Source organism: Scleropages formosus, chromosome 6, assembly GCF_900964775.1.
Source record: "Scleropages formosus chromosome 6, fSclFor1.1, whole genome shotgun sequence".
Classification (NCBI taxonomy): Eukaryota; Metazoa; Chordata; class Actinopteri; order Osteoglossiformes; family Osteoglossidae; genus Scleropages; species Scleropages formosus.
The window spans coordinates 4,239,004-4,258,836 of NC_041811.1; the positions used below are offsets into that span (position 1 = coordinate 4,239,004).

General features: G+C 43.5%; 1 protein-coding gene across 2 annotated transcripts in view; it reads right to left on the reverse strand.

The window, feature by feature from the left end:
• Window positions 1-8,396: 8,396 nt before the first annotated feature.
• The window catches only part of antxr1b (ANTXR cell adhesion molecule 1b), a 28,313-nt gene continuing 16,876 nt past the window's right edge, over window positions 8,397-19,833 (reverse strand). For both annotated transcript variants that reach the window (XM_018734466.2, XM_018734465.2), the window contains 8 exons: window positions 19,437-19,506; window positions 19,248-19,326; window positions 18,750-18,845; window positions 16,609-16,650; window positions 15,316-15,411; window positions 15,052-15,222; window positions 13,172-13,252; window positions 8,397-9,579 (listed from right to left, as the gene is read on the reverse strand). In XM_018734466.2, the coding sequence (XP_018589982.1) occupies window positions 9,187-9,579; window positions 13,172-13,252; window positions 15,052-15,222; window positions 15,316-15,411; window positions 16,609-16,650; window positions 18,750-18,845; window positions 19,248-19,326; window positions 19,437-19,506 (1,028 nt within the window). In that variant the 3' untranslated portion in view covers window positions 8,397-9,186. The remainder of the gene's footprint in view (window positions 9,580-13,171; window positions 13,253-15,051; window positions 15,223-15,315; window positions 15,412-16,608; window positions 16,651-18,749; window positions 18,846-19,247; window positions 19,327-19,436; window positions 19,507-19,833) is intronic.

Sequence of the window (19,833 nt, forward strand, 5' to 3'; positions counted from 1 at the left end):
TAATAAGACAACCAGAGCTTTGTGTTCTTCACATTATTAGTCTAATAGAGCGAGACACACAGGTGTTACGCCCTCTTGACTGCAGACACACTGATCTGTCTCGCAGGCAACTCATATGGGCTAAAGCAGGGCCCATATATGAAGTGCTGGAATGATTTTTTTTCAGCTTCCTGTCAGGGCTACAACTTGCATAATACTAATGGAAGTGCTGTAACAGCTACCATTGTTCCCACTGCAGAGTAAGTTGACCTGTTTAAACACTTCATCCAATTTCACTCAATACCCACTTTTTTCTGTTATCTAGTCTTAATTCATTCTTGAAAATTGATTAAATGTTGAAAAACTGGAGGATTGGTGGCGCACTGGGTTGGACCGGGTCCTGCTCTCTGATGGGTCTGGGGTTCGAGTCCCACTTGGGGTGCCTTGCTGCGGATTGGCGTCCCTTCCTGGGTGTGTCCCCTCCCCCTCCGGCCTTACGCCCTGTGTTGCCGGGTAGGCTCCGGTTCTCCGCGACCCCGTATGGGACAAGCGGTTCAGAAAATGTGTGTGTGTATTGAAAAACTGGATAATGCAATAACACATTCCATTTTTTTCTTGTGGGAAAAATCCCAGTTTGCTTCAAGGTCATCCCAAAATGATCCCAAATGTTAACTAATATCATAAGGAAAAAGTAGTGTAGCACATTAAAATAGAATGAATAAAATCAACAAAATTATGAACTCAGCATTTCATGTTCATGTTATTTACACGATTATACTTTTTTCTTTTGGAAAATAATAGAAAAAAACCCTTTTTTTAATCAGCTGCAACTTTTTTGAATCTCACACAGTTGTAGTAGCAAACACACACACACACACTTTCTGAACCGCTTGTCCCAGACGGGGTCGCGGGGAACCGGAGCCTACCCGGCAACACAGGGCACAAAGCTGGAAGAGAAGGGGACGCACCCAGGACAAGATACCAGCCTGTCACGAGGCACCCCAAGCGGGACTCGAACCCCAGACCCACCGGAGAGCAGGACCCGGTCCAACCCACTGCGCCACCTGCGCCCCCCTAGTAGCAAACAAAGATCTGTATATAATAAGCTTTCTGACAATTCTACATATGATTTTTTTTTTTTTTTAAAGTTTACATTTGGAATAACAGTATGAATAAAGAAATCTCTTTTTAGTTTGTTATATGTATTTGCGAGGGTGCAGTGGTGCAGCAGGCTTGGCCAGGTCCTGCTCTCTGGTGAGTCTGGGGTTCAAGTCCTGCTTGGGGTGCCTCGTGACAGGCTGGTATCTTGTCCTGGGTGCGTCCCCTTCTCTTCCAGCTTTGCGCCCTGTGTTGCCGGGTTAGGCTCTGGTTTGCCAGTGATCTCACTAGAAGTGGCATCAGCCACTGTGTGTGCGCCTGTATGTGTGTATTTTATTTTTTTAACATTTCTCTTTAAATTATAAATAAATGAAAAAATATGCACAAATGTCATTGTATAGTTGCTTTTTAAGGATTTCTAGGTCTATACGGTAACAGCCAGCTGGTAGTGGAAGTTTCATTTCCATTAAGGACATATTGTATGTGAAAAAAAATTTGAAAAAGTAATGATTTTATGAACTTACCATGAAAATATGTATGGACTAGTTTGAGGATGACAAAGGGTAAATGTCACATATAAGTAATGGAAAAATTAGAAAGTTAGAGCAAAATGGTATAAAATAGGATGAAAGTACAGACACGTGGGTATGCAAGCGAGCCTGTAGAGTGCAAGAATGCAACTATAAGCATGGGAACGTGGTTCTCACAAAGAAGTGCTTCTCACAGTCTCTCTTCCTCAACCACTTAGCGCAATTTACATTACATTTATTTATTTAGCAGACATTTGTCTAAAGCGACATACATCTCAGCAAAAATACAATTTATGCATTACGCTAAGAAAAAGAGACATAGCTTCAGACATGTAAGTCTCAAGTAAACCTAATTTGTTACCTACCACTTGTTGCACTGAGGTTCATTGTTCAAGTAGGTGCATAAAACACAGGATAGACAAATCCTGATACCATCCTACCCATTTTTTTTTTTAATATTATAAGCTACACAAACAAGCAAACACAATGCCGGAGTTGTGACTGAATAAAGGCTATATCTGGGGATGCTCATGAAGTTATGGTGCGTGAACAATTACACCGTAAATGAGCTGGAGAGATCTTGGGCGAAATGGGTCCGGAAGAAGTGAGTTTTCAAACCCTTCTTGAATATAGACAGAGTTTTTGCAGTTCTGAGTGAGGGGGGAAGATTATTCCACCACAACGGAGCCAGAACCGAGAACTTCTGAGCTTTACCTTTCATGTGTGGGACCACCAAGCAAGCAGAAGTAGATGAGCGAAGGGGTCTGGCTGGGGTGTAGCAGTTGATCAAGTTTTGTAAATAGCTGGGAGCAGTTCTGTTGATGCATTTGTAGACAATAACCAGGGACTTGAATTTGATTCAGGCAGCTATAGGAAGCCCGTGCAGAGAAATGAGTAGAGGAGATACGTGGGAATGCTTTGGCAAATCAAACAACTTGTGCAGCAGCATTCTGTAAAAGCTGCAGAGGTTTGATGGCAGTAGCAGGAAGGCCACACAGGAGAGAGTTGCGGTAGTCCACACAGGAAGTCACCATGGCCTGGACAAGTAGTTGGGCAGAGCCTCTTGTGAGGAAGGGACAGATCCTACAAATTTTATGCCGGATGTATCTGCAGGACCGGGTTGTGGCTTCAGTGTGATGATCGAAAGACAGACTCGCATCAATCGTTTACTCCCAGACTCTTAGCCAAGGAGGTCGGCAAAATGGGCGAGTTGTCCAGTTTGATTGACAGATTATGACAGGAGGACAGGCCAGCTGGGAGATAAAGAGTCTCTGTTTTGGAGAGGTTGAGTTGGAGGTGGTGATCAGACATCCATGCAGAGATGTCCAACAGTCAGGCAGCAATGCGTGCAGAGATGTCTGACATACCCAAGGGAGGGATTTTTTTTTAACCTCGACTACTTAGCACAATTATCATGCCACACCCAATGTCATAGGCCAGATAAATGAAAGTCTGGGCCAATTAATTAAATAGCAATAATAATCTAAGACCAGATATCAAAAAAACTGAATATGAGGAGACCAGGTAAGGGGGGGATGAGTGTACAGTGTTTTCAAAAAATGGTTAATGTGGAAGCTGCATTAGGAACTTCAAAAAGAGAGGCAAAAATTATTACTTAACTTGGGTTACCAACCATGGAATTTCTGCCCCTCCTTGCTCCACAGCAGGGTACCAACTTAGCTGATTTATTTTCCATGCTGAACCTAAAAAACAAAGCTAAAGGAACACAGGCAACTGGACTTGCATGAATTTTCTTGAAACCATTTCACCACACATCCAAGTGACTTCTTCCATTCTAAAAGACCGGTGGGGAGTTCTGGTTTTAAACTTGGAACATCTATGGGTGGAGCCCATTTGAGACTCACATGACTGGGGTCTGTTAATGACCCAATAATCATCTGCCAATTGGAGGATGTTAATGAAATTAACCTGGGTGGTGTCCTGTTTTTCTACAATTAGCAGTACTTAACAACCCATTAACGGCCAGAGCCACCAGACCCAAGGTGTAAATGGGTGGGAAACTTTTTGGGGACAGATGCTAAAACTGTATTATATGTGGTTTATAAATTGTGTCTCAGTCCACCTCCCCTGTTCAGAGAGGGGTTTTCCAATTTTACATAGATGGCTTCTTTCACTCCTCTTTCAAACCATCTGTCTTCTCTGGCCAAAATATATACGTTGTTATCCTCAAAAGAATGTCCCTTGTCCTTCAGGTGTAGGTGGACTGCTGAGTCCTGACCTGAAGAACTAGCTCTCCTATCTTAAGCCATATGTTTATGAAGGGGTTGTTTTGTTTCGCCAATATACAGATCTGTGCATTCCTCAGTGCACTGAACTGCATAAACTACATTACACTGCTTTTGCCTAGGTGTTTTGTCTTTGGGGTGAACAAGTTTCTGCCTCAGAGTGTTGCTGGGCTTGAAGTGCACAGGGATATGGTGTTTGCTGAAAATCCTCCTGAGTTTTTCTGATATTCCAGCCACATAAGGGATGACGATGTTCTTTCGTTTGTTGTTCTCCTCCTCTCTGTCTGTTCTGGGTTTCCTTCTAGCACTTTTGACGAAGGCCCAGTTCAGATATCCACATGTTCTAAGTGTTTGATGTGTTTTTGTTCCTTCTCCTTGCCTTCTGTCCTTGTAGGTACAGTCTGCGCTCAGTGATGTAGGGTTCTGATGACACCCAGCTTGTGTTCCAGAGGGTGGTGGGAATCAAATAATAGATGCTGATCTGTGTGTGTGGGTTTCCTATACACTTTAATGTTGAGGCTTCTGTCCTCCTCCACATACACTGCACAAACTAAAAAGGCCAAACAATTCCCACTGATGTCCTCCCGAGTGAACCTGATATTGCTGTCCACTTCACTGATGTGCTGTGTGAAGGATTCCACCTCCTGCATTTTGATTTTAACCCAAGTGTCATCCATGTACCTGAACCAATAGGAGGGAGTGGTTCCTGTATAAGAGGTCAGGGCTCTGCTCTCCACATCTTCCATATAGAGATTGGCCACTATAGGTGACACTGGTGACCCCATTGCACAGCCTTGTCTTTGCCTGTGGAAACCCCCATTAAATTGGAAGTAGATGGTAGTCAGACAAAGATCCAGCAAGACACAAATGTGGTCTGGGGTGAGGTTGGTTCTGTTTGCCAGAGTGGTGTCCTGTATTAGTCGTTCCCTTACCACTCTTGTTGCTTCTGGGGTGGGAATACATGTAAAGAGAGAGATGACATCATAGGATATGATGGTTTCTTCCTGGTCCAGTTGGATATTCCTGACTTTGTTAACAAAGTCTTGAGAGTTTTGAATGTGATATGGAGTATTACCAACTAGCGGAGATAAGATGGTGGCCAGGTATTTAGCAATATTATATGTGACTGAGTTGATGCTGCTGACGATGGGTCTGAGTGGAGCTCCTTCCTTGTGTATCCTGGGGAGTCCATAAATACAAGGGATGGCCTCCCCAGGATACAACCGGTAGTACAGTTGTTGATCAATAACCTTTTCCCTTTCCAGTTCTTGCAAGTAATTTATTATTTTCTTCTTGTATGTATTGCTGGGATCCCGCTTCAGCATCTCATACGTGGCCGTGTCACGGAGGAGATTGGACTCTTTAGTATGGTAATCAACTGTATTTAAAACCACTGTACACCTTCCTTTATCAGCCATGCTGAAAATCAGCTAATAGCCAATGTGGAAATATCGATTCCATTTGAATGTCTACTTCAGTTTTGACTTCCATGTCAAACCATAGCTTCATATACTGCGTTATATTGATATTATATACACTGCTCAAAAAAATTAAAGGAACACTTTGAAAACACATCAGATCTCAATGGGGAAAAAAATCATGCTGGATATCTATACTGATATGGACTGGGTAATGTGTTAGGAATGAAAGGATGCCACATCGTTTGATGGAAATGAAAATTATCAACCAACAGAGGGCTGAATTCAAGGACACCCCGAAAATCAAAGTGAAAAAATGATGCGGCAGGCTAGTCTATTTTACTGAAATTTCATTGCAGCAACTCAAAATGGTACTCAGTAGTTTGTATGGCCCCCACGTGCTTGTATGCATGCCTGACAACGTTGGGGCATGTTCCTAATGAGACGACGGATGGTGTCCTGGGGTATTCCCTCCCAGATCTGGACCAGGGCATCACTGAGCTCCTGGACAGTCTGAAGTGCAACCTGGCAGCGTCGGATGGACCGAAACATAATGTCCCAGAGGTGTTCTATTGGATTTAGGTCAGGCGAGCGTGGGGGCCATTCAATGGTATCAATTCCTTCATCCTCCAGGAACTGCCTGCATACTCTTGCCACATGAGGCCGGGCATTGTTGTGCACCAGGAGGAACCCAGGACCCACTGCACCAGAGTAGGGTCTGACAATAGGTCCAAGGATTTCATCCCGATACCTAATGGCAGTCAGGGTGCCATTGTCTAGCCTGTAGAGGTCTGTGTGTCCCTCCATGGATATGCCTCCCCAGACCATCACTGATCCACCACCAAACCGGTCATGCTGAACGATGTTACAGGCAGCATAACATTCTCCACTGCTTCGCCAGACCCTTTCACGTCTGTCACATGTGCTCAGGGTGAACCTGCTCTCATCTGTGAAAAGCACAGGGCGCCAGTGACGGACTTGCCAATTCTGGTGTTCCATGGCAAATGCCAGTCGAGCTCCACGGTGCCGGGCAGTGAGCACAGGGCCCACTAGAGGACGTTGGGCCCTCAGGGCACCCTCATGAAGTCTGTTTCTGATTGTTTGGTCAGAGACATTCACACCAGTGGCCTGCTGAAGGTCATTTTGTAGGGCTCTGGCAGTGCTCATCCTGTTCCTCCTTGCACAAAGGAGCAGATACCGGTCCTGCTGATGGGTTAAGGACCTTCTACGGCCTTGTCCAGCTCTCCTAGAGTAACTGCCTGTCTTCTGGAATCTCCTCCATGCTCTTGAGACTGTGCTGGGAGACACAGCAAACCTTCTGGCAATGGTGCATATTGATGTGCAATCCTGGAGGAGTTGGACTGCCTGTGCAACCTCTGTAGGGTCCAGGTATCGCCTCACGCTACCAGTAGTGACACTGACCCTAGCCAAATGCAAAAGTAGTGAAAAACAGTCAGAGAAGGTGAGGAGGGAAAAAAATGTCAGTGGCCTCCACCTGTAAAACCATTCCTGTTTTGGGGGTCATCTCATTGTTGCCCCTCTAGTGCACCTGTTGCTAATTTCATTAACACCAAAGCAGCTGAAACTGATTAACAACCCCCTCTGCTACTTAACTGACCAGATCAATACCCCAGGAGTTTAACTGACTTGATGCTATACTCTGATTAAAAATTGTTCCTTTAATTTTTTTGAGGAGTGTATATACTCAATATTTTTCAATCATGATCTACCTGAGTGGTTATATGTGGCTAAGCGCATAACCAAGCACACACATATGCACATGTGAACACTCCCATCGAGCAGCCTTCTTATGAACATATCCTGTGTTCCTTTTCCATGCTTTACCTCCATCCTCTTCAGACACAGGGATGGAAAGGCAAAGGTTGGAATTTCAGGATGTGATCAAAATTTTGGCTCCTGAATTGAGCCAGCAACTCTAGAACTCGAGTGGCCAGCCCAGGTGAAGATTGGTTCTCACCAGTCTTTCTCTTTCCCCACCACCTAAATGTTTAATCAAACTGCCTATTTTTTGTAGAAGGTCATCTCACCTCTTCTGGGATTATTAACTGAAAGGTAGTTCAAAGGCATGCTCATCCTGAAAGCCCTCAATTTCCTTCTACCGTCTAGTGCACAACTTGCTTTTGCTGTCCATATTACTTATTGACCATTTCATCATTCACTGGTCACTTGACCCTGACACACCATGACATTTTTTGCTGTCCGTCACAGGCTACTGCATGTGCTTTGATAGGACACCTTAAATGGAAGTTATGTAAAGGCGTGTAGTCATCAACCCCTGAGGACAGCAGAAGATGCATGTAGGATATTGCTTTAGAGGATTTGATTCACAAACTTGAGTACAAAAGGCAGGTGTTTTAATGAACAATATGTTTCTTCTAGGGGGCGTAGTGACGCGGCAAGTTTGGCTTGTGTCTGCTGTGGGGTAGGCCTGGGTTTGAGCCCTGCTTGCAGTGCCTTGCGACGGACTGGCATCCCATCCTGAGTGTGTCCCCTCTCCCTGTGGCCCTGCACCCTATGTTACCAGGTAAGCTCCAGCTCGCTGCGACCCCACTCGGGACAGGCAGTTGTTGACATTGGTTGGTATATTTCTTCTCTCATGTTGAGACGTGTGACGTCTAAATTTAGAGAAATCAGACAAATTGGAGGAAAGCCCATGGCCAGCAGGGAAGCTGTGCCCGACGTTGGTGTGGACATAGTGATGTCCACATCACTCAGATTCTGCCTAGAGTGGTTAACAATTGAAGAATGTGTGGAATACAAACTGAAACAACAACATTATTATCCCAGTGTCAGCTGGAAAGAGGACTGTCAGAAAACAACAAAATGGCCAGCTGTGCTTATTAAATGATATTCTTTTGTTCGGGCTGATACCTTCAGCCATAATAACCCAAAGCATGTTCCTGCAGATGCACACATCAAGTCCTAAGGATAATCAATACATGGCATTTTCATGTTCAAAACGGACATAAGCAAAAATTATTATATATACAAAAGTGGAAGAAAATGGAATATAGGATCAATCCCACCTTACATAAGCATAATCATCACTTCCATCGACAAAAAAAATCTATCTGCTGAACACGCAATAAAATAGAAAAGCTGGAATAAGTGTGTCTGGAAATAAAATGACCTGTACAACCCCTTCTTTACTGCCCTGCACACCAATTCTCTTCCCAGATTCCAATTCACCAAAGGTGTGTGTCCAAATGTTACCTGTAAGTTCCTCCCATAGTGATCTGGTTGGCAAGTATTCCACATATGTGTACGTAAGTGATCCTATAACGAGAGCAAACATAACATGTTCATTCCTTGTGTTTGATGAGCAGTTCTGCTGTACCGCAATTCCTGTTGCACTTCCTTGTACCAGCATCAATAGTGAGTTCTATAGTGATGTCCACATCACTCAGATTCTGCCTAGAGTGGTTAACATCCATTTTCCTCCAGCCACTTTTCTTCTCTTTTCCAAGCCCAGTGCCTCATCTTATGCTCAGGGCACAAGTAGCTAATTAGGCGAGATTCACAAGTTCACTAGAAACAAAAATACAGATAACTGAATATGCCTGCTAAGCAGAAGCTATTGTCTGTATTTCAGGGAATATTAAGGTTTCCCACAATTCAGAAATGTGGTCCAGCAGAAAGACTCAGACTGGTGATGCAGAATATTAGTCAGAAGGTACCTGTGTGTCCTTTTTTTTCCCCCAAGGAGAAAACATGGTGTTCTGATTTTAAGTCTGCCTGTTTTCTTCTTGGAGTAACACTGGCAACTTGTGTATGAAGGTCACTGCTGAGTCTGTACAGTTTAAAGCGGCTTGTCTAGAAGAGATGGCGGGGGCATGGTTCTTCGTGGCTCTGTTTTCCTTTCATTGGTAAATCCCATCCAGGTGCAGGTAGGCCCTAAAGAGAAGGGCGAGGCGGTGGGCGGTCTGGGGGTGGAGCCCGACAGGATGGAGGCGCTTGTGGAGGTGGGGGAAGAGAGCCAGTCGGTGAAGGAGACGGGGGCAGGTAAGAACAACATGTTGGTGGTAGCGCACGATTTGGTGGTGGGGGAGTTTGAGAGAATGAGGTGGTGGAGGTGGGAGGGGGTGTGGTGGGGAGAGGCGGCAGTGTCGAGGTTGGAGATGAGCAGGGGAAAGCCGGCCGGCTGCTGGGTGTTGGAGGCAGCATGCCCTGGGGTGGCGGAGGGGTACAGCTGTGAGGTACACTGTAAATGGGACTCAGCTGGTTCTTGTAGGCAAGGTATTGTGGAGGTGGGCTGGACTTCATGCGACTGAAGTTGATACAGCAGCCCTGTGGATGAAGAGCGAGAGATCAAGAGGAGATGTTAGCTGAGAGCAATGCTTTAGCTATGTTGCCACACCACAAGAGCAGCTCTATGAAGCAAATAAACCCAAAGTCACATCTCAGTGCAGGAGAATCAACTACTGGACACTTTTCAAGACAAAATTTCTTTTGTGTGCCAGGACAGCTGGTAGTGTAGTCATTACAGTTGTAGTATTTGGCTCTGAAGGTTGCTTGAATCTCGCCTACTGCTGTAGAACCCTTGAGTATGGTAATTACCCTAAATTGCTCCAGGAAAATTACCCATCTGTATAAATGGGTAAATAATTGTAAGTTGCTTTGGGGAAAAGTGTCAGCTAAATGAATACTGTTACACTAACATCATGTTGGGAATTGAATTAGAAATAGTAGTTTACATAAAGTGGCTTGGAACACAGAGCCCACAGTGGCCCAGCTCTGTGCAGATTTTTCATCCAGCATGATATAATAGTTTGGCACTTTACCATATTTCACAACAACCAGTGTCTCCAAAAAAATGTAAAATTTTGTCATCATTCTGAAGGGTATACTGTAGCAGCAGAGCCAGTTGTGGGTACCTGTACACTTTTGTTCGTAAGTCAAGGTGTTTGACCATAGTGCTACTCGAGGGGCATAAATCAATAGTCAGAGACGTACCATACAGCAACAGTATCATTATTACTTGTAAACTGGCTTAGAAGTCTTATTTGATCTAGAATGCCCGGGATGGGTGGGCAGCCACTAGCCCTTGCATCCCCAGAGGTTTTTTTCTCCCTAAATTTTTGGTTAGGAATTTTTGTTCCTTTCCTCTGTGGTCAGTAGGCATACTTATAGCTCTATAAAAGTGTTGTATTGTGATAGCAGGTAGTCAGCTGTCTTCTTTGTTTTTTTATCTGATGTATTTGTTTTTCTTGCCTCGTGCCTGTGGTAAAGCTCTTTGTGTCACTGCATGAGAACAGTGCTCTATAAAAATGAATTGAATTGAATGGAACTGAACTGAATTGAAAAGGAGCAGCGGGCTTGCCTGGGTCCTGCTCTCTGGTAGCTCTGGGGTTTGAGTCCTGCTTGGGGTGCATGACTGCTGTCCCGTCCTGGGTGTGTCCCCTCCCCTTTTTGCCTTGTTGTTGCCCTGTGCTCTGGCTTGCCGTGACCGTTGCTCGGGACAAGTGTTTTCAGACTGTGTGTGTGTGTGTGAATTGTTGATAAAACAATAAAATTGTTCCTCCTCACATGACTGGTCATTTAAGCATATCATATACACAATTTGCATGAAATAATTTTGACATGATCTATGTAAATTAAATGTTTAACAAATTTTTTACAAATTTTAATTAAAAGTTTTTTTGTTTATTGTACATTTACAGCTCTAAAATAACTTGAAATATTGCCATTTTTTTAAAAAACAATCTGTGCTTCATCCCCAGTGTCCTACCACCAGGGAGAAAAAGTACCAGTGTTCTTTATAAGAGGGAGGGAGTTTGTGCAAATAATATGACATGGACATATTATTTGGCCTGGACAAGTAGCTGGACAGAGTCAGTTGTGAGGTAAGGACAGATTCTGCAGATATTATGCAGGATACATCTGCAGGTCCAGGTTGTGGCTTTGATGTGCTGAGAGAAAGATAGACTTGAGTCAATCATCACTCCCAGACTCTTAGCCGAAGAGGCAGGCAAAATGAGTGAGCTGTTCAGTTTGATCAATAGATTGTGACAAGAAGACAGGCCAGCAAGGAGATGAAAAAATCTCTGTATTGGAGAGATTGAATTGTAGGTGGTGATAAGAGATCCATGCAGAGATGTCTGACAGGCAGACAGCAATACATGCAAAAATGTCTGATGCTCCAGGTGGAAAGGAGAGAAAGAGCTGGGTATCGTCAGTGTAGCAGTGGTATTTGAATCCATGGGAGGCAATGACCAAGCTGAGGGAGGAGATGTAAATCAAGAAGAGAAAAGGACCCAGTACCAAGCCCTGTGGGACACTGGTTGAGAAAGGTGTTGAAACTAATGTGCTTGCAATTCCACATCCTCACCTCATGGGGCAGCATTCAGCACATAATTAACTGAGCTTCTGTGTATCCCAAGAATCAGTGCATGTTTGTTGTGTCCTCAAAAGCTGGCACATGTAGACTAGTGAACCTGTGTGTCCCTTTGCTCCCAATCAACCAAGTTAAGAAAAATAGCTGAAACCCCAAATGTGCTGACTCTGCTTTAGTTTGGCTCCTGGATACAGTGGCGGGAAGGACCAGACAGAGACTCAACGAAAGAAGAAAATACGGGAAATGCATACAGGAATTTATCCTTCTTCCAGCATACCTACGTCTGTCAGGAAGATCTGTTTAAGGCCTTGGGTTGAGAGAAAAGGGAATATTTGACTGCTCTCAATGTTTTTAGCAGGCCTTGAGCTCATTCTCCCCACCAGGCACTCTCCCTGATGTCTGGAAGGGAGCTTAGGGTACATCTTTCCAGCATGCCTTGCTCACATGTACTTTATCATTTACAGCTGTGCCCCTTTCAGCAGCTTGGTCTGTATCTGGAGAGGTTTTGCTTTCAATGCACCAGAAGGCAATGGGCACATGGGGGAGGGGTCTGGCAGGCTGGGGAAGGACACATGATGGTATACAAATTTATTCTCCTCTAGAGAACCCTCAGTTCTAATTGGCAACCTGGAAGTTCTCCTGTGTGTACTACTTATGTAGACAGGACACTGCTACAGAAGAGTCTGCTAGCAACTCTTACACCTGTCTCCTATCAGCCTTCATCTCCTTGGTCTCTGTTACCAGTCTGCAATACTATGAAGACCTTAAGAGGCCTCAGGAGAGCTTGCTCTTACATGAAATATTTCCTTCAGGATATATGAGCTTCCTCAAGCAAGCCAGTTTATGAGTAGCTAGTGGAATCAACAACATTGAGTACCATTCAGAAGTCTGAGCTCACCTGCTTGAGATCAGACTTGCTGTGGAGTGAGGAGTGGAAGTCAATCAAAATGTGAACTGTCTTTAACCGCAAAGTATTTGTAACACAGAGGGAGGGTGACCACAGGTGTGCCTGTGTTGCTCCCACTGTCCACTGCATGGTGGCAGTGTGATGGTATGGGGTTTTTTTGCTGTTTACACAGCTAATGATCTTAATCAAGTCCATGCAGTCTCAGCCTGCATGGCTGTCATTATAAGAGGGAAGCCATTTGATCAGGGTTACAACTAGTGAGGCAACCCTTGATTCTTCAGCAAAATACTGACCCAAAACACAATCCAGAGCTGTGCAAGAATTATATAGCCTAAGAAGGAAAGTAAAGGACAACTGAAACTAATCACCTGGATATATGAACAAAATTATTTTCCAGAAAGTTTAGTCAAACTGCTACTGCTACTATAAACATTGACCCATTAGACCAGTTACAAAGATGTGACAGTATCTGTGCAATTATGGACTCTCTTTCCAGCTGAGCAATCATACTTTGTGCAGCAATTGTGCAGGAACCATTTAAGAAACATCTTTTTTTAAACATTTTCAGCTGTTGCTTCAGAGTATTGTAACTGTATCAGCATCTGGGCTCCCAGTGTGGTAGTGGTGGGGTTTCTCACCTTGTCCCCAGGTTGCGGTCTCATCACAGACACACGGTCATATCCTCTCTTCAGTAGGATTAAGAGTGAGTCTAGCTTGCCCTGGATCAAATGCGTTAGGAGAGAGCAGACCATCAGTACCTCACATCTGCTGCAGCTTGATACCCAAAAACTAGAGATGGATGTTTTATGGAAGCAATTTGACTATGGCAGGCTTTATAGTTAGGTGAACTCTGGCAATTACCAAAGGGGCACTGAAACAAGGGATGCAAAATTTTACTACCAGAATTTAAAAATAAATTATAATCCTGGAAAGAACTGGAAAAAAAATTGTTTACTTATTAATAAACAATTTCATTATCAAATTGAAAATCTGGAACCGTATAATGTAACAGTGCTGGGGAGACTGATATAAATTAATGTAAATAGTTGGTGTTAGTGACCATTCTTGTACATAGACCTATGTTCTGTTCTGATTGGTTGTCTCATAACTGATGTTATGTTAACCAGTGGGGAATTCTGAGGGAGTTGGGGTCAAAGAGTGACCTCACACAATGGCTACATTGTGGTGAGTGGAGAGGCTGAGTGACCTGGCAAAACTCTCAAGTGTTCAGAAGGTTGTCTCATACTGTATGTTGTGCCTTTGTTGAGGCTGCTGTTGAAGACATGTATGCGTTCAGTAACTCTGTCTTCAGTAGCACCACTGGAGGTGCTACAATATTACATAAATGTTAAAGGTCCTTTGTATTTATCTGTGTGCACATTCTCCACCCTTGGGCACATCCATTGGTCTCCCAATTTAACTAGAAAGAGGAAACATATTTTAAAGCTGCCGCACTAGAGTACAGTTTGAACAAGTTGTCTCCTTTGTGCGGACTGGCGTCCCGTTCTGGGTGTGTCCCCTCCCCCTCCGGCCTTACGCCCTGTGTTGTCGGGTAGGCTCCGGTTCCCCGCAACCCTGTATGGGACAAGCGGTTCAGAAAATGCGTGTGTGTGTGTGTGTCTCCTTTGTGTTGGCTAGATAACATACAGGAATCAAGGAGAGAAGCCCAGCCATCCAGAGGATAACTTTTCAGATGTTAAAATCGCAATATCTTTGATATTAGCTAGTGGCTCTAAACCTGTTTGATACTGTAATTGCCAGGTTGCAGCTGATTTAATCTTATAATGTACAAAATCTCTTGTAACAATGTTTCTTTAGTAAACATAATCAATGGAATAATATTTTCATATTATACAAAATTTGAAAGAAAATGTGCACCTTTCTGCTTTTCTCTCTCTACACACATTAAAAATCTTTATTGAGCTTCTTTATCTGGAGAGTTACCCAGTCAACCAGACAACCAAACGAAATCACATTAACTCCCTTCATATTCGAATTCGAATTGTATTCATGTTCGAATTAACTCATTTTCTGTCTTTATTATCAGTTTGAAAACATTTTGTTATTATTGAGAACTCATTTTTTTGCAGGAGGAAGGTTAATGGCAATGGAGAATAGGCAACTAGAAAAGAATGTGTTTTTGTTTGAAAAGGCGCTTGTTCTGCAGTTCCCATCTGATTGAAGCCAGTGCAGCTCACATCTGGTTCCCATTTGCAATCCTCCAGCTGATGGGTCAGCTATGAAACCATGCTGAAACTGGAGTCTGGCCATCAGCCCTGGGTGTCACAGCATTATAATGCCTTTGCTCATGTAGGTCACTTTCCATTCTCTCTCTAATCCTGCTGACCCACTGCTGAACGACGACGCTCACACCTGAGTCAGACTGAGTCACCATACTTTTGCTATTGACAGAAATATCTTTAATGTACTGTATATTGAATCGAAACACAACCAACAGTACTGCTTGCTAAGAACTGAGGTTCTGCACTCCCCATCCAAAGCACCGTTTGCACCCTACCTTAATAGGTGAGTACCATTTGCGGGGAGGGGTGTGCAGCTTCCGTGAGCCATTGTTCAGCATCCGCATGGCCAGCTCCTCAAACTCTTGCTCTGGTATCTTCACACGGGCATTTCTGGCCTTCTCCAGCTTGGCACCCTCCTCCGTGGAGCCCTTGTCCCCCCAGTGGACCTGTGCAAAGGTCAAGGATACATCTGTCAGACCTGTGGGTTCTGCAGGTACAATAATTTGATCTTCCTCCCTAAGACCCCGTCCACCTCTCACCTCCATCCTCTTGATCCCACCAACTCCACGGCCGCCATAATACGAAGCATCAACTGTCGGCCATTTTCTCTTCCGAGTCCCATCTTCTTCCTCATCCTAAAGCAGGGAAGAAACTTACCACTTGAGGGCTACCATTACATCTTCTGATTTTACATTACAGACTAAACACAACTGCAAGACATTTGGACTTTTTCCAGCTGTTTTTCATCAATGTTACGTAACGCAGCATGCGATTGTGAGGTATGGTTTTTCATGTCAATTACTCCCACTAAAATTGCAGCTGGGTGTGAGTTTGTTTTACCTAGCTCTTTCACCAAGTGCCCCTAATTAGTGACCTTAATTAAAAATACAACAAAGTGTGTCTCTGCTCTGCTTCAGCTGCTGTCATCTCCTTCTGCCCACCTGGATCCCCACTGCATTCTCAAAGAAGAATTCGACCTTTCAGTGCTTCTTGTTTATCAAAATACTGAAAAGAGATCAGCGTGTCAAAGGTCATAAACATCTAAACAAAATTCTTAATGCAGAGGTCTATTGGATATGATCACTTCACTCTTTATATAGAATCGCATCTTCCTTGGCAGGATCAAAGAGAAGAGAAGCAGGTAGATGATATGTAAGAAATAGAGATATGCCTGGTGGTGCCGATTTTGTCGCACATGGACCACTAAGTTTGAAAGGACACCAAGAGCACATCTGGAGCAACTTGAACTGCCGAAGGAAGAAGAAACTCTTCAATACGCTGGAAGGCTTGCTGAAATTTGTTTGGTTTCCCCTACTAAGATAGAGCACTATTTTACTGCTTGCTCTTGACTCTTTGAATCCTTCAGCAAAGCACAAGCTTGGAGGACATGCCTGTTCCCTCTGGCATTTCCTGTTATTTAAAATCAGGCTCCAGGACACTGATGGAGAAAGAGAGAAAGGACAGAGGAGGAGAATAGTGGAGATTTTTTCATGGCTTGAACCTTGGAAACCACTTCTCTGATCATCATGCTATGTTTTGAATGTTAGGTTACTTACTTCAGAGCACTTTTGAGTGTTTTTTCTGGATTTGTTCCTCAAAAAAATCTCCAGTTCTTTAGGATATAATAAATTGAACATGCTGTCCTCTGAGTAATTCCAATATTAAAAATTTTGGAGCTGTGTTATCATTTTACAGTGACCGAAGTCTAACAACGGACCTTTAGGTGGCACTTTGCAACTCCCATTGTCATTTCAGCTCAAAGTGGCATATTCTGCATCACCTAACAGGTGGAAGCTGCCAGCATGTCAAATTAAAGGAAAAGCCTCCCTCACCAAGCTATCTTCCTCAATGGGGGGCGGTGACTCATGGATAATCTGTTGGAGAATGACAGAGACAGAATGATTTAGGTGGCATTCATTAAATCTTCTGCATCATATACCAGACTAGTGCATAAACCAATAACATGATGGAAGGAGGCAAAACGGTATGGTTATTAACCTGAGTCTGACTTCAATTACAAGGAAGAAAAGAGTTCTTTGTAGGTTGACTGTTGATTAAAAAGTTTTGATTGTTTACATATAGAACAATGAATATTTATGTATGTATATCCAGTAAATATAAAATATATATTGTAACGATCTGGCTAATGAGTTAGCCCAGATTCTCATGTGTATTCCAAAAAAAGGTGTATAAACCCATACGGACACGGAAGCTCTTCGTTTAATATCTTGTACGCAGCTATAGGTAACTTATACTTCACACAGCTGTCTTCACAATAAAATAAATAACATTAAACTCCAAAATGTGTGGGGCACAACATGTGTACACGGCCAAGTACATCAGCCTGCACGCGCGCGACAGAGAGAGGGGACTGGGGGGAGGGGGCAACCCCTTGATCTCCACAATAATACATCATCATTACAATATGTATAACAAAATATTCTTCCTGAAGGGAAGAATTTAGTTTTTTCCCCATTTATACACATTTATAGAAAGAAAAGAAAAAGAGAACCACAAAAAGGTTCAACAATATTTTCAAAGATTTGAAAGAAGATCATCTGCTTTTATTCATGGTTTTATCCCTGCTTTTGATTTTCATTTTTACTTCATATGGCACTCTGAAAACTTGCACACATCTAGAATATAGCAGTACAGTTACATGAGAAAGAGGATGATGAGTTTTTCCATTGTGTCAGCACAGTGAAACAAAACAAAAGTAAAAGAGAATATGTAAATATCTGCATTCCAGATATTCGTGTTAAATTCCAATGATTGAAAATGATCTGAGACTGTTTATTGCAGTGGAACATAGCTCTGGATAATAGACATGTGAAACTGTTATTTTTTACCCTGCTCACAAAAAAGTATTTTTCACTCCCAGGACATTTTCAGAAACCTTTCCTCTGACCCATTGCAAAATGGGATTGTTTTCATAAAACAACTCTGGATACAAATTAATTTCATAAAAGTATTATTGAGGTGAAGAAACAAAGGTTAATGGTCTCCTTTCTGATGACCATGTATTTCCCTGATTTTTTGATATCCAGGTTCATAAGTTAAAGTTTTATGATTGTTCCTTTTGAAAGCTCCTGGTACAATGATGACATGGCAGCTGGATTTCAATAAGGCTGCAATATTCATATATCGGGTGGTGCAGTGGGTTGGACCGGGTCCTGCTCTGCAGTGGGTCTGGGGTTCGAGTCCCGCTTGGGGTGCCTTGCGACGGACTGGCGTCCTGTCCCGGATGTGTCCCTCCCACTCCGGCCTTACGCCCTGTGTTGCTGGGTAGGCTCTGGTTCCCTGTAACCCTATATGGGACAGATGGTTCTGAAAATATATGTGTGTGTATTAATATACTAATGAAAACTACAGTATGTAGGAAAACTCAGGTATTTAAATACTACAGCATCCAGGAACTCATTTTATGGAAATTTCAGTTCCAAACCTGCATCTGGATGATCAAGTGTGATACGGGGTTGTGTTCAATAAGCCACTGATCTTTTTCTTGGACTAATTTTTTTTCTCATTTTGCCTGTGATCCTCAGTGATTGACTACATGTGTATTTCACTGGAGGTGCTCAGTCAAACAGAGAATTATGAGAACTACCAAGTCAAAAACTCTGAAGGTCTGTTTGTCATTTACATTTGACTAGCAAGCTCTGGCATCCTGTAGTCAGCTAATCTGGTGTACTCCAGCAGAAAATACACCATCATCAGCTAACAGAGGACAACAATGAACATTGAGGACAACTGTTGAGAGAACCTGAAAGTTTCTCCCCAACCTTCTTGTACTCTGTGGGATTTGTCTCTGGTAGGCATCCATTACCCACATCCAGACACCAGACCTAGAATCATGCATTACCCTTGAAGCAGACAATGGTTTGCCAAAGAATGACCCAACACCCCATGGTCAGTGTGGGTCTCTGCTCTCATGGACAGTAAAGAATCTCAGCCCATCCCACCAGAAACTCACCACAGTGCAGCACAGGGGCCAGAACCACCAGAGCACAGCCACAGCCAGCAGGAGCATCAAGATGAGTAAGGCGATGGCCAGGATAGTCCCATCAGACTGGTGAAATGAGGGCTAGGATGAGTGTGGTCAATGGGTACACTGAGTTGTTCAGTACAATTAGTGTGTCCAGTAAGGTGGGAGTGGCAAGCAGAATGGGTGTGGCCAGTGCAGTGGGAGTAGTCAGTAAGAATGGGTGTGGTTGATATAATGCATGATCAGTAGGATGGGCAATGCTGGTAGAATGATTAATTAGTTGAATGTTTAAATAGTGTTGGGTTTGTACAACAGGATCATAATGAACGTTATCAGTAGAATGGGTGTGGTTGGTGCAGTGGAAATGGGTGTAGCCAGTAAAGTGGGTGTGGTCAGCAGAATGTGCAGAACTGGTGATATTGGTTAAAAGTGCAGCACTGCATTCATCACATGTTGGGTAGAGAACTTTGGGTGCAGTGTACTCACACAGCTGACTGTGGTGATGGTCACAGAGCTGGCGATAAAGCTCAAGCCGTTATTCATGCTGACGTGGAGAGAGGCTGTGCTGTGGGGGTGTTAAGAGTACATAAATGCAATATACAGATATAGACACTCCTCTGCAAACATTTTGAGAACTGAAAGACTACCAGGGAGCAGGCTGCAATGAACACTTACGTTCCAACCTCATGCATCACAGGAGCAGGGCACAGCAGATACGTGTCTCTTACCACCAGAGGCCTTTTCACTGTAGGGGAACATGAGAGCAGCAGTGAGAGGCAATGCCCAGCTGGCAAACCCTGACAGCTATTGACCCAAGCTCCCTAAAATGGTAAATAGAGACAACACAGAGTGAGCACATCCCTCTTATCCAGTGAGTTATAAACAGCTTTTAGACCACCCATGGTCATGGCCACAGAGCGATTCCTTATCGGTCACACAAAATAACTTGTGAGCTAGGAACCCAAGCTGCATATTCTTAATTATTTGGCAAGAAAATATGTGTTATTGTTATGGTATGCATCAGAAGCTACCTCTACAATTACGTGGTTAACCTACAGGTCCAGCTTTCTTT